Below are 14,093 nucleotides of genomic sequence, written 5' to 3'. Positions count from 1 at the left end.
AAACAAACTTGACCCATTGGAACACCGCGACAAAATTAACTTGTTTAACCTAACAGTGACCAAATTGGTATATGTCGCTTAGACATATTAATTTAAATAAGATCAGTATGGCTATTTTTTATGTACACTAAGTACCAATATTAGATAGATATGTTAGGAAGTAGGAAATTTAACAGACTCGTTAGATTTTAACTAATTACACAGGTGGCTAACACATTACTGGTACTTTTGATTGTCCATTAGCAAAAACTGGACTTGATTTGAAATAAGTACGGGCTGGCGATTTGGGGAGTACTTAACATCCATCACTGGCTTGCTGAGCACCTTTTTTCCTCCTTTACCACGCTCGGACAGACAAATGAGTGTGTGGTGAGACTATTCCCACTCATGTTTCAAGCCTCTCAGTCAGGTTGTTAAGGACTAGTTAGTCCTACACCTGAGTGGCTAAATTTAAAAGTAGTCTGTGAGTACATAAAAGCCTGGGGGATGATGTTCTCTTTCCTTCCCCAGGAGTAATTAAAAATCACGCGGTGCGTGATTAAACCAGTGATACATGCTCCATTAGAGCGAAAATCACTTTAATTCAAGTAAGCAAGCAAACAAGTTCGGGTACCATCTCTAGCACTCTTGATGACACCAACTGTCTGGGTTATTTTCTTTCTTGCAAGCCCCTATGTTCCACTTCTGTTTGTGATAATAACTTGTGATACTTCACATTTTCTAAAGTGGAAATCTTTACAAGCCGTACAAAATACAAAACTGATATGACTTTGGCTTTTGACACTTGCACAGACTCTTCACTTTATAAGTGTCACGAGAAAATTGTATATCCAATTTTTACCCTTTTCCAAAACACGCACACACTTGCAGCTTGACCAGAAATATGTGCATCTTGTTTTGTGGATAAGTCACAGACAAGTCCAAGCATATATAGGTGATTATGAACGCTAGGAATATCCCCTCATTTTTTCAGAAATATCAAAGCTTTTATGCGCATTTTCCCTTTTCCACTCTATATTAGTGCTTAGATTTGTTCCAAAAAAGAAAAAGAAACCAAACAATTTTAAAAAAAAATGAATTTTGAATTCAGATTTCTCTCTGTTTATAATTTTTTCAAGTTGATGGTGCATGACAGATTACATTCACCTACCTTTCCAAAGTGAGAGACATTTCTTCACATGTCATTGCCTTTGTTAAATTCGGTTTCATTGGTTAGTTATCGTTAATCTTTAATTTTTTGATGCATTTCTTTTTGATAGAAGATTTAAGGCTTTCTGGTGTTGTAACGGTATTTATGTTGTTTAGTCTGTTGATGAAATTATCTATAACAAAGTGTTTAAGATTTTTCAGTTTTTTTTTGTTTTTTTTTATTTCAAGCCCTACAAAAAGAGACCAAGTTTGTCTTGAAAGAGGATTGAAACTCTAAATTACACGGGCGTGAAGGAAAACATCGTTGTGTTCATTCTAATCATGCTTGCCGTATCTCTTTGTGTTTAGAGGTCATATTTCTTCTTAAGTAAATACACACATCAATAGACAGACAGATTGGGTCATCATCCTTGAGGTTCACTGTACTTTCGGTTCTTTACTTCATACAAACCCCAAATTTATTAGTTTGAAGAAAAAAAAAGATAACATGCCCCTCAATACTGTAACACGTCTGTTCTGACTCTACCGACGTGAGTGTGAGTGTTTATCTTAAAATGTTTAAGTAAGATATAAAAAAATTGTCAGCTTGAAAACGCGAACAATACTGTGACGCTCAATATTTTGATGTGGTAAGAAGAAATGGTACAATACACAAAGAGGGCTTGTAAGTTCACATTCCAGTCTGTCTGCACTGTAATGGTAACAACGCAAGAGCGTAGGGATTATTATGCCACACAGTCCTAGAACAAAACAATGCATCACCCGTTGTAAGCCATTTCATTGGCTATACTTATTTTCTTACCGCGTTCACTTCGAATTGACTTGAGTAGCTATTCACACAGTGACGAGAATGGCCATGCTTTACTGGGTCTATCCTATAGGCGATTTATATAAAATAATATTTAAAAAAATTAAACTAATGCACGAACAATGGTACCATGGGCGATCCCATGGAAATTGTGTCCGTCTTACTGAAAAATACATCAACATTTAATTTAACCGTGCAGATCGCTAGAACAAACCTCTGATAATACACATTTTGAAAAGTGTTGTGTGACATGGATCGCCATTGTCGCTTGGTGTCTGCTTTCTTCTTCGAAAAGAGATCGTTTCGTCTTGACTATAAAAAATTTAATTTGACTAAGTTTTACGCACTACTTGAACTCATACATTTCACGTTGTAGGTGTAAGCCGTCGTTCTCAGTTTTCTGGAAGTTCGTTTTTGCGTTTCTCAGATGTGATACTATTTTTTATGGACCGAACGAAATTTCTTTTGGCGTGAATCAGGACTCGTGGTTTTGTGGCATAAATGCAGAGCATTGATTAAAGCTCAGTTATGTCGTCTTCGAAATCGCTGACACGGATTTGAGCTAACACTTCAGGTCTTGTGTGAGGCGACGCGGCACGTCATTGCCTTTTACTTTCTCAATGAAATCGTTTCATCTTATTGCAAAATTACATTTGACTAGGTTTCATACGCAGCAGGTCCCTGTATATAGAGAGAGTGTCTTAGCGTCAGAGTATTCATTCCAGTCTCAAACGATTAAGAAGATGGAAGAGTCAGCACAGATCGACCTGCTGGTCAAATATATGCTAAAAGCCATACGAAAGCATAATTCACAGGCGAAAGTGGCAACAAAACTTACTCTTTTGGTCTTTGATTTGATGAGAGTCATACGAAAGTGTGTAAGTGCTGATGAAGTTTGCTATATCTGCAAAGGTAAATGGGTATTTGTCTCCAGAATACCTGCTTCGTCTAAGAAAGAGAGACAAAAGTCAAGATACCTAATATCGTTGTCAGGAGAAAGGACACTGGGATTCAGAGTGCCCTACGAGAAAAGAGAAGAAACAGAAGCAAGACGAAAAAGAGAAGAGGGATTCAGAAGAAGAAATTGAAGATGAGGAAGAACTTGAAGACATGGAAATGGAAAAATTGACAATGTGAGCCGATGCGTTGGCTCTGATGTGAAATTTCATACTACCTTCTAAAAGAGAATAGACCAGAAAGAAAACGTAAGTGTCTCTTGGTCTTAACATTGTATAATAAGGATGGCGTGTTTTGTTTTTACTCACACTTTATGAAATTGTGCTCTTTCACCTCTCTCTATCCCTCTGGATCATGTTTTAGTTAGAATTGAAATGGAAGGATGTTTTCCTTCACGCACGCTCTTTAGGCATGCAAGTCGGTAAACAATAGTCAGTCTATTCATCCATCATTTTGTGTCTTGATGTTTCCTAAATCAGACACTGATGCCATACAATAACGGGTTAAATGGGTTTTGTAGTGTTGGGGTTGGGGTGGAATGTAGGTGTTTGGCAGAGTTGGTCATTGCAGGTGAGGGCTTAGGTGCTTTCAAAAAACTTTTTCTTCTTCACTCTGTGTTGATGGAATATAATGGGTTATTTTCTTCACTCTCTGTTGATAGTATATATAAAGGGTTATTTCTTCACTCCGTGTGGATAGTGTATAATGGTTTTCTTCTTCCCTCTGTGTGGTTAGTATATTATGGCTTTTTCCTCTTCCCTCTTTGAGGATAGTGTATATTGAGTTATTTATTTCTTCTTCCCTCTGCGTGGATTGTAGATATGGGGTTTATTTTTTACATCTCACCTCCGTGTGGATAGTAGGTATGGGATTTGTATTCTTCCTCTTCCATGTGTAGATAGTATATTTGGGGTTTGTATTATCTCCCTTCTGTGTTGATAGTATATTTTTTTGTGTGTGTGTGTGTGTGTGTGTGTGTGTTCGCGTACGTTGTGTAGATCGTATATTTGGTTGTTTTCTTTCTTCTTTTTCCTCCCGAGTGTGGATAGTATATTTGGGGTTTGTATGCGTTAGCGACGTCGTGTGGATAGTATATTTGGGGTTTGTATGCGTTAGTGACGTTGTGTGGATAGTATATTTGGGGTTTTTATGCGTTAGCGACGTTGTGTGGATAGTTTATTTGGGGGTTTTATGCGTTAGCGACGTTGTGTGGATAGTATATTTGGGATTTGTACGCGTTCGCGTACGTTGGTATGGATAGTATATTTGGGGTTTGTATGCGTTCGCGTCCGTTTGTGTGGATAGTATATTTGGGGTTTGTACGCGTTCGCGTACGTTTGTATGGATAGTATATTTGGGGTTTGTATGCGTTCGCGTCCGTTTGTGTGGATCGTATATTTGGGGTTTGTACGCGTTAGCGACGTTGTGTGGATGGTATATTTGGGGTTTGTATGCGTTCGCGTACGTTTGCATGGATAGTATATTTTGGGGTTTGTATGCGTTTGCGTACGTTTGTGTGGATAGTATATTTGGGGTTTGTATGCGTTCGCGTACGTTTGTATGGATAGTATATTTTGGGGTTTGTATGCGTTTGCGTACGTTTGTGTGGATAGTATATTAGGGGTTTGTATGCGTTCGCGTACGTTTGTGTGGATAGTTTATTTGGGGTTTGTATTATCTCCCTTCTGTGTTGATAGTATATTTGGGGTTTGTTTTTTCCTCTTCCCTCTGTGTGTGAGTGTGTGTGTGTGTGTGTGTGTGTGTGAGCTTATGTCTGCGCGCGTACGTTGTGTGTGTGTGTGTATTGGTATCTGTTTGTCCCTATAAAACTCACTTTATCCCTATCAGATACACTCTACCTACCTACCTGCAGTAGTGTGTATTCAGGTCAGCCACTTGCAACACTGTTGACATTTATCCCCTAGTGTTCAGTACAGTGACGTCACTGACGCTGGAAATTTCGAGACTATAAATATGGACTTGGGGATTTCCACAGGTTGTAGCTATACATATTTACTAGAGTTCATAAATAGAACGTCACTCAAGCTGAGGCTATAAAAAGATAGTGGGGTTTTCCAAAGGAGTAACCCACAAGTTGTAGTATAAATAGATAGTGGGATTTCATAGGAATTTTAGCTGATTATAGCTATAAATAGATACATGGGTGTTTATCCACGATCGTCACACAAGTTGATATTGTAAGTAGTTACTAATTTTATCCATTTTAGTCTAAACCATTGTAACTTAATTTTCGGGGATATGTTTATTTTCCTTTAAATTCTGGGACAATTTCGTCATTTTAGCGTTACTTTTAGTCACATCCATTTTGTCGTTGAGCATTTCCTTGATTGTAGCTATTTATAGCATCATTACAATTAAGCAGATTTTTGAACACCCCAGCAAGATTTCAGGTCTTGGTAATGCTTTATATATAAATCTCACGCTTGTACTAGTGTATGTATGTTTGTGTCTCTGTTGTGTTTGACCCTCTACCATCATTGTCCCTAGACAGTCCCACCATGTTCAATTCCTCTTGACGCTATACAAACCCACCATGTTCAATTTCCATATGTTAAATTCCCCTTGAGGCTAGAGTTGCCCAAGACTTTTTCCCATGTTCAATTCCCCTTGAGGCTAGAGTGGCCCAAGACTTTTTCCCATGTTAAATTCCCCTTGAGGCTAGGTTTGCCTACGATTTTTCCCCATGTTAAATTTCCATTGAGGCTAGGTTTGCCCAAGGGGGGTCTGTAATGCTAATTCCCATTGAGGCTAGGGTGCCCCACTTCACTACTATCCATATATGTGTTCTTTACGTCTTTTCCCTACGTCATGAGATTTTCCCTGTAAGCTCAGCAAAGGTAAGTGTCCATTCTGCTGTTGATTAAGTAAAATTAACTAGTTTGTTATGTTCTAGTTTTACTAGAAGAGATGTGACTGGTGTTTTGACAAATGTTACTGTTAGCAGTTTTGTCGTCCAAAGTTGTCACTTCTTCAGGGCATATTTACATGTCAGTCTGAAAACTACAGTGTACATGTAATAATTGAGAAATAAATAATGGGTCAACTAATAAAGAGTATTGGAAACTAATTTAGTAGTTTCCAAGAGAAAACAATGTACTGCAAAGATGAAAATTAAGACAGCTAACGAGGCAAGAAACATATAGACAATACTGCAATTTATCGAGGAATTTCTAGACAAAAAAGAAGTTCAGGTAGGGTAATGTAGAGATAAAAAGTTCACATGGGTGGAAGAAACTATGTTCCGAGTTGGTGGTTATCGACTGATGAGAGTTGTTGTATTCCCGTCCTTTTCGCATACATCGTCTCAAGTTACTTTTACTTGAAATTTATTTGTTATTAACGATAGTTCCTACCCACCTCCAGAAAAAAAGATTTCCAGAATCACCAACAATAACTAATAGGAAAAAGTAATAAGAACTGAATCTCTTTTTCAATATATTAATAACCAGTTCATTGGGATATAGTTCAACCCCGCAAGTGTCCAATCAATTATCGGTCGACATCTATAAAAGATTATGAATTTAAGGCCATGTCTTCAATGTTGTAGTAAATGGCTAATGACCAATAACCATGATATCTGGAATTAACCCAACCCAGTACGCCGTTCCTCTTACTGGGAAATAAGACACAGTGCACATGTACGTACCGGTGCATTTAGATTAAGAAATAGTTGCTGTTTCTGTTATCATTCGTGATATATGACGGGGAATATGGTTTCTTTAAGAGTGTTTCATAAATACAGCGTACCAAAACAGTTCACTGGCATTCAGTTTTCATTCTAAAGATACCAGTGTAATTTGCAAAGAAACATATTAGATCCCTTGTAATGAATAGACTACGACACTGAACAGCTCTGTGATATATCGTCGTAAACAAAAAAATATATCGATAGGTACTTGCAGAGATATATGCAACACGTGGCTACTGTTTTTATTTATATACTCCTAAACAGCAACTTACATGCTCTGAAATGAAGCACGTTTGAGACCTTCACTGTAGAGTAGCATGATATACCTCGATCTGAACTTTCTGCCTTCTGAGCCTCACTTTCATACACAGTCACGTGGTAGTCACTGGCAGGGATGAAGCTGTTGGGAAACTTAAACCTGGATCCGTTTGAGCCTTGATGCACGTAAAGGAAATCTGTAGATGGCAGCTCCTGGTGGACCCGGATCAAATAGATGGAATCTCTCTCGGGAAGATGGAACAGTGTATAATGGGACGGGGGATTGTGGTCCTTTTCAACTTCAAAATCACCATTCTGTTCCTTGAAAATAAGAAATATTTGAATACAATATTGTCAGTCTTGTATTTTATTCCTCCATATGAACCATTTCAATGATGCATATTGGTAATCTAGTTATTTCAAAGATAAAATTCATTTTTCCCACCCAAATCACCAAATCATAATGGGATATCGGATAAAACAAAATCGTATTTTGATATAGCAAATATATCAGGCACAGTAATGGAATATGTTGCTTCATCCGTTGATAATTTTTGTTTTCCCAGTTTTATTGAACCAACAATCAATAGAGGTAATAATTTAGACACATCTGAATAATCAAATTCACTGAATAGCAATTTTCACCTGAATGCGGACTAGTGTATTCCTTGTGTATTATGATTAACTAGCCATTAATCATAAATGGGTTATCTAAATGATGTATGGAGTCGTAAAGCTACATACAGACTGGACATACTGTTCCAGGGGACTCCTCTTCAGGTGCATCGTCATCGTGTTGCTGCTTGGTGTATCTGGCAAAAAAAAGTACATACTGCAAATGTCCAAGAGAAATACAAATTAGCATACACAGGTCCCAGTCAACACATGTAAGGGATTCAGGACCTGTAAGTCCATAAGGCATTCGGAACCTGTAAGTCTGTAACTGAAATTAAACATCAGTGTAAGATATAGTCAACATCATAAACATAAAACACGTAGAACATCTGGTACTTTCCATGTTGCTGGTAATCCTGCCTGTATCAACAAGCTGCTCAGTTTCGTAGAACAATCTATGCAATGCTCCGCAGCATATGTCAGTCTTGTCAGGTGAGAGGCATGCAATGAGTACATTAGAGGCATGCAATGAGTACTATAAAGGCATGTAATGAGTACTATAGAGGCATGCAATGAATATTATGGAGACATGTAATGAACACTACAGAGGCATGTAATGAACACCACAGAGGCATGTAATGAACACCACAGAGGCATGTAATGAACACCACAGAGACATGTAATGAACACTACAGAGACATGTAATGAACACTACAGAGACATGTAATGAACACCACACAGGCAAGTAATGAACACCATAGAGGCATGCAATGAACATTACAGAGGCATTAATGAACACCACACAGGCAAGTAATGAAAACTACAGAGGCATGTAATGAACACTACAGAGGCATGCAATGAAAACTACAGATGCATGCAATGAAAACTACAGAGGCATGTAATGAACACTATAGAGGCATGCAATGAACACCTCAGAGGCATGTAATGAACAACACAGAGACATATAATGAGCACTACAAAGGCCTGTAATGAACAACACATAGACATGTAATGAACACCACAGAGACATGTAATGAACATCATATAGACATGTAATGAACACTACAGAGGCATGTAATAAACACTACAGAGGCATGTAATGAACACCACAGAGACATGTAATGCACACTACAAAGGCATGTAAGCATGTAATAAACATTATAGAGACATGTAATGAACACTACAGATGCATGTAATGAACATTATAGAAGCATGTAATGAACATTACAGAGACATGTAATGAACACTACAGAGACATGTAATTGAATATTACAGAGACATATAATGAACACTACAGAAGCATGTAATGAACATTATAGAGGCATGTAATGAACACTACAGAGGCGTACAATGAACATAGCAGATGTATGCAACGAACATTACAGTCATGTAATAAATACATAGAGGCATATCTATTTGTATGCTGTAAATAAATATCAATTCGTTTTGGTTCACTGTATATCATTTATATTCAATACGAAGTAATGAAAGTAGCATGAAACACAACGTTGGTCTTTGTTGTAATTATCTACCCATATAATTTGACTTTATAATATTTCCACGACTGACCTTGGGAATTCTGTTTTTGCTATCTATATTATCGTGCTTTCTGCTCTATCTATGTCATAAAGAGTAGACCGATGTATATGCATTTAATTTTACAATTTCATCAAACATATTAATACTGCAGAACCTTGTGACTATGTCCACTTTCTTTCTGACATAATTTGTAACCCTTTTCTATATGCGTAAGAACATACACACACACACACACACATACACACACACACACCTATATAAATATATATATATATATATATATATATATATATATATATATATATATATATATATATATATATATATATATATATATATATATATATATTCAGACCAGTCTGGGATATTTCATTAGCTCTTTTACAGCAGAAATGCTAATCGGAGATAATAAGTTACCCCAATATCTACTCTCATATGGATTTCAAAATCAACATTCAACCCAATATCTACTCTCATATGGATTTCAAAATCAACATTCAACCCAATATCTACTCTCATATGGATTTCAAAATCAACATTCAACCCAATATCTACTCTCATATGGATTTCAAAATCAACATTCGAAGATCGTCAAGAATAATTTCTACCCGAAAAGTGCATAACACACCCAATTGTTTTAGTTTTCCATTTGCTCACTTAATATTGGTAAAACATTCATTTACCTTTTAAAACTCCTGACGCAGATCCACATACTTGGTAGTGGGGAAGATCTGATGTCTGTGATAGTTGTTTCAATCCACACACCAGCAGGTCATATCCACTGGAGTTACCATGGAGAGGAAAGGTCAAGCTCAATACGTCGTGGTTTAAATCCAGAATCCAATGGAAACCTTTCCTCAGAGATTTTGTATCATAAATAAACATGTAAAGTTTTGACGGGTTTATATTGCTTCTATCCCAAACGATGTTGATATTTGGACCATCTCGGAATATAATTTGGATCATGATCTCCGTCACACCGTGAGTAGGGGTTTTCGTGGCAAAGAGAGCTGTGTCCTTTTCAAGCTTCCCACACCTACAGCAATAAGTACAACGGTCAAGAAACTGAAACAGAACTATTCAGATAAAAGTTATGACCTTTAAAAAATATTTCAGATCAAACTAGTCCATCGTGAATAAAAGTAATTTATTGGTATGAAAGTAGTGATGAGCTCGAGTTCAGTTATATCGCTTCAATTTCTAAACATAACTGCATCTGAAGAAACTGATAGGCTCTGTGTCTATCGTCATCAGTTATCTAGGGCATTAGTTTCGCTGAAGAATTTGTGTCAACCATTTAGAACAGCATTTAACCTTTAAACATTCATTTTCTATATGCTGAAAGTAGAATTCAATCTCATATTAAAGAAATTCTTATTTTCTCGTTTCAATATCGGTCTGCATATTTGTTCAATGCTGTGTTTACATATATTGTGAGAGGAAACATGTGTCTGCATTATTCATTGGAATCAAAAAGTCCTCAAGCGACTAATATATTATTCTGGGACTATTGTGAATTTATGCAAAAAAAATTTAGACAAAGCTGTTGTGACACATCAATATTGTTGGTAGACCATTACATTCCAGGATCTGAAATTCATTCGGAACATTCGCTTCCGTAAGACTTGTGATATAACTTTTGGAACTAGTTTGGATTTAATTGATAATACTGTAAATTGTTCTTCAATATTCATTTTATAACTTTCATAATTAAAATATTTGTTAAGTTTTACAAACTTGTTGGTTTTGCTTCTTTCTGTTACTCAGTTTATGACCATATAGTCGTAACAGGAATGTATTCACTTGCAAAATCCAAAATTGTCATTGCCACTACGAATAAGCTTAATTATGATAATATCGTTTAATTTAGTACATTGTGACCTAACTTAACTTTTCCGTATAATGGCATGCACTAATTGTTGCACCAATGATCAAACCTCACCATCCCTACATTGTCTTAAACTTTATGAAAGAAAGTGTGCCTTATTAGCTATTAAGCATTTAAATGGCTGAACATAATCTAATAAACATACTTTTAAAAAAAACCTCATATATATATATATATATATATATATATATATATATATATATATATATATATATATATATATATATATATATATATATATATATATATATATATATATATGGGATGAATAGTCACTCTAATGCATGCCCATGGCTTCACATTTCTGAGTGTAACTATGTCAAGTTTAATGTTTTATTCCTGTGCTTGCAACCTTAATGTCATTTTGCAATCCAGCACATATTAGCCTTATTTACCTACATTAAGCAAAGCATGATGTATCTTTTCAGGTCTAGTCTGGTATCTGGAACAAGCTGGAAAGGTTGGAATAGTTTGGACTTGTAAAATGTACTCGCCATAGGTTATCAGATTAGTTTCTACTATCACACTGATATATATCACATCAAAAGCATGACTCGGGTCTTCATGAGAGATATCAACACCATTGTTTAGTAAGGTAGAGCCTCTTGCCTGTATGTTCCGATTACACTGTTGTCTTTTATGGTTATTGCCATTGAAATGCAATACATATTTACTATAAAACATGGTTCTGGTCCCATTGTTAAGACTCTAATGCTACGAGTCTATGCTCTTAAGATAACTAAAAGAAAAGAGTGAGAAGCAACAAGCTTTGTAAAAGTCAGCAAATAATTTATTTTCCTAGAATACAAAGTGAAAATGAATTTTTTTTAAGGTATTGCGATTTAAATTCCATAATATTCCTATAATCAGACACAAGTCCTAGTAATAAAAGTTCTGGATGAGCTTTAGTGGAAATCCAAATTAAATCCAACAATGAAAGTGTTGATGTGTCTGTAGTGGCCTGTATCGTGGTACTGTATCAACCTTTTGTTGAAATACAGTAAAAAATAAATCCTGGTTTGAATTCATTATAGATCCCAGTGAATGTTTCTGTCCAACAGTCTTGTATTTTTATGAGCACTCTGTATTTCGACAGAAATATCACTTGAATGTTATGAGGCAATACATTCAAACCTAAACGAGTTACTGGACACAACAATAATACAACTGATTCCGCTAAATCTTAAAGCACGAATAAACCAGTTTTCCAGTAACAAGATTATATAGTCTTCCACCTGACCACACGTCTCAATTAATATTTTCTATTAAACAGATATCTAATGGAAAATAACCTTTTGGAAGGTTCATAATCTATCAAAAATAAAATCTTAGTTATAATTTGAAGACTGTTACTAACATTATAATATCAAATGTGAAATAAATAACAGGCAGACCAGGAAATTCGAAAGGAATCTCCAAAGTTCACGACAAGGATTGAGATAAACATGTTTACTACAATACCAAAATCAGTAATTCAGGACAGGTGGAAAATGAATTTAATTTTGGACAAGGTCAAATCCCAATACAATGTCATACTAGCAATAGCATATAATGAAATAAAAGAAAATAAATAAAAACCTAGCTCATACACAATGTAAATTAAATATACATAACAGCATGGTCTTAAATCAAGTAACATAAAAGAGCAAAAACCAACAAGTTTTGTAAAATTAAACAAATAACTGATTTCCCTAAAATACAAAGTGAACTTATAAAATAACTTACGTTATTGAGAATTAAATCCCAAATAGTCATAAAAATTATATCGCATGTCCAAATGTACGAAGTTTCCAAAAATTCTATAGGCATTCCAAATAAATTCCAATATTGCATGTGTTGATGTGCCTGTAGTCTCGAAGGTAATGTGCAAATGGAATGGATTGTGCTAAACGTCTTTTGATATTACACAATAATATAATCCAAAAATGTCCTTGTCTGGGTTCACTATAATTCCAAATCAATATTTCTGTCCAAGAATGTTATTTTGAAGAGCACATTGTATTTCCAGTGAACAAAAATTTGAATAAATAATTATACTCAAATGAAAATCTGAATACAACAACAACAAAAAACTGATTCTGTTCAAGACTCTAAGGCAAAAACAAGTACTTTATCAAGTAATAAACATTATATAAAAAGCTAAGACACAAAAAAAGGACCAGGACGAGGGTCAAAAGTTTATTTCTAGTACACTGTAAGTTGTCAACAAGATAATGTCTATCAACACAACTATATAAAGAACAAGGCAAACATTCGGTACACCACTTTTTCCATGGGGAATAATAATGACCAATCCTCAGATTAAGATAAACATGTTTATCTCCATTGATAATGATCATAATATTCAATCTATACTCACAGAGAAATACTAGCTATGAATTATGCTGTTTACAAAATAAATATCCCTCGTCAGGTACACAACGGACTTTATTTTTGACAAAGTTTAACTACAATATGATATTATGCATAACTTATATTAATGCCGAAAAAGCCAATAAACAATACAAATTAAATATACATAACACCATAAAAATGGGAAATTTAAGTGTTATTTATACTAACAACTGGCTGAATACCTGACATAATACATGTGGATTATAGCACTTGTCATTGTTTCTTTGGTGCGTACACCAATATGCATTTGAAAAGGCATGTTGCAATTTGCTGCAAAAATCACCGTGAGCTATCTTGCTTCATTACCCTTAGAAAAAATGCTATGACTTTAACAAATCCAAGCTACCATTTGTTTTAAATACTGTCAACTTTGCATTCTAAAACTGTCAGTTTGAATTTTAATATTCTTTTATGAAAATTTAAGTTTTCGTTAAAATTCAGTTGTCTAAAATTAAATGTTTATTTGAATCTGTATTACAGTTCAGTCATCCATGTTTTATATTTAAAACATTTTCTGATATAAATTAAGTTCTTACTGCATCGAAAAATTCCTAAAATTAAGGAAGATACAGCAAATTTAGTTTTAGTTTCTCAAGAGCACTTGGCCCAAAACTTGCACACTGTGCAACACCAGAACTACATATTTGTGACAGCTGTCACATACCTTGCTTGTTAAGAAATTCAAAAAGACTTCGTGTGTAAACTTGAAATAGGTGTGGCATGCAAATATAGACGTTTTACTAAATTTTATCCTAAATAAGTTGTCCTGACATGAC

The 14,093-nt window shown here is 35.2% G+C and overlaps 1 protein-coding gene across 5 annotated transcripts in view; it reads right to left on the bottom strand.

The window, feature by feature from the left end:
• LOC149785906 (phytanoyl-CoA hydroxylase-interacting protein-like) overlaps nucleotides 1–14,093 on the bottom strand; it is a 94,642-nt gene that overhangs the window by 18,807 nt on the left and 61,742 nt on the right. For 3 of the 5 annotated variants that reach the window (XM_089976126.1, XM_089976124.1, XM_089976127.1), the window contains 3 exons: nucleotides 9,719–10,071; nucleotides 7,626–7,693; nucleotides 6,896–7,202 (listed from right to left, as the gene is read on the bottom strand). In XM_089976126.1, coding sequence (XP_089832252.1) covers nucleotides 6,896–7,202; nucleotides 7,626–7,693; nucleotides 9,719–10,001 — 658 coding nt within the window. In that variant the 5' untranslated portion in view covers nucleotides 10,002–10,071. Of the gene's footprint in view, nucleotides 1–6,895; nucleotides 7,203–7,625; nucleotides 7,694–9,718; nucleotides 10,101–14,093 lie in introns of all 5 variants that reach the window. The other 2 variants (XM_089976128.1, XM_089976125.1) reach the window with 2 other exon arrangements.

The sequence above is a fragment of the Sinohyriopsis cumingii genome, chromosome 12, assembly GCF_028554795.1.
Source record: "Sinohyriopsis cumingii isolate HCF-2022 chromosome 12, ASM2855479v2, whole genome shotgun sequence".
Lineage (NCBI taxonomy): Eukaryota > Metazoa > Mollusca > Bivalvia > Unionida > Unionidae > Sinohyriopsis > Sinohyriopsis cumingii.
Note: the sequence above shows the minus strand (reverse complement) of the source record. Positions and strands in the feature narration are given on the sequence as shown.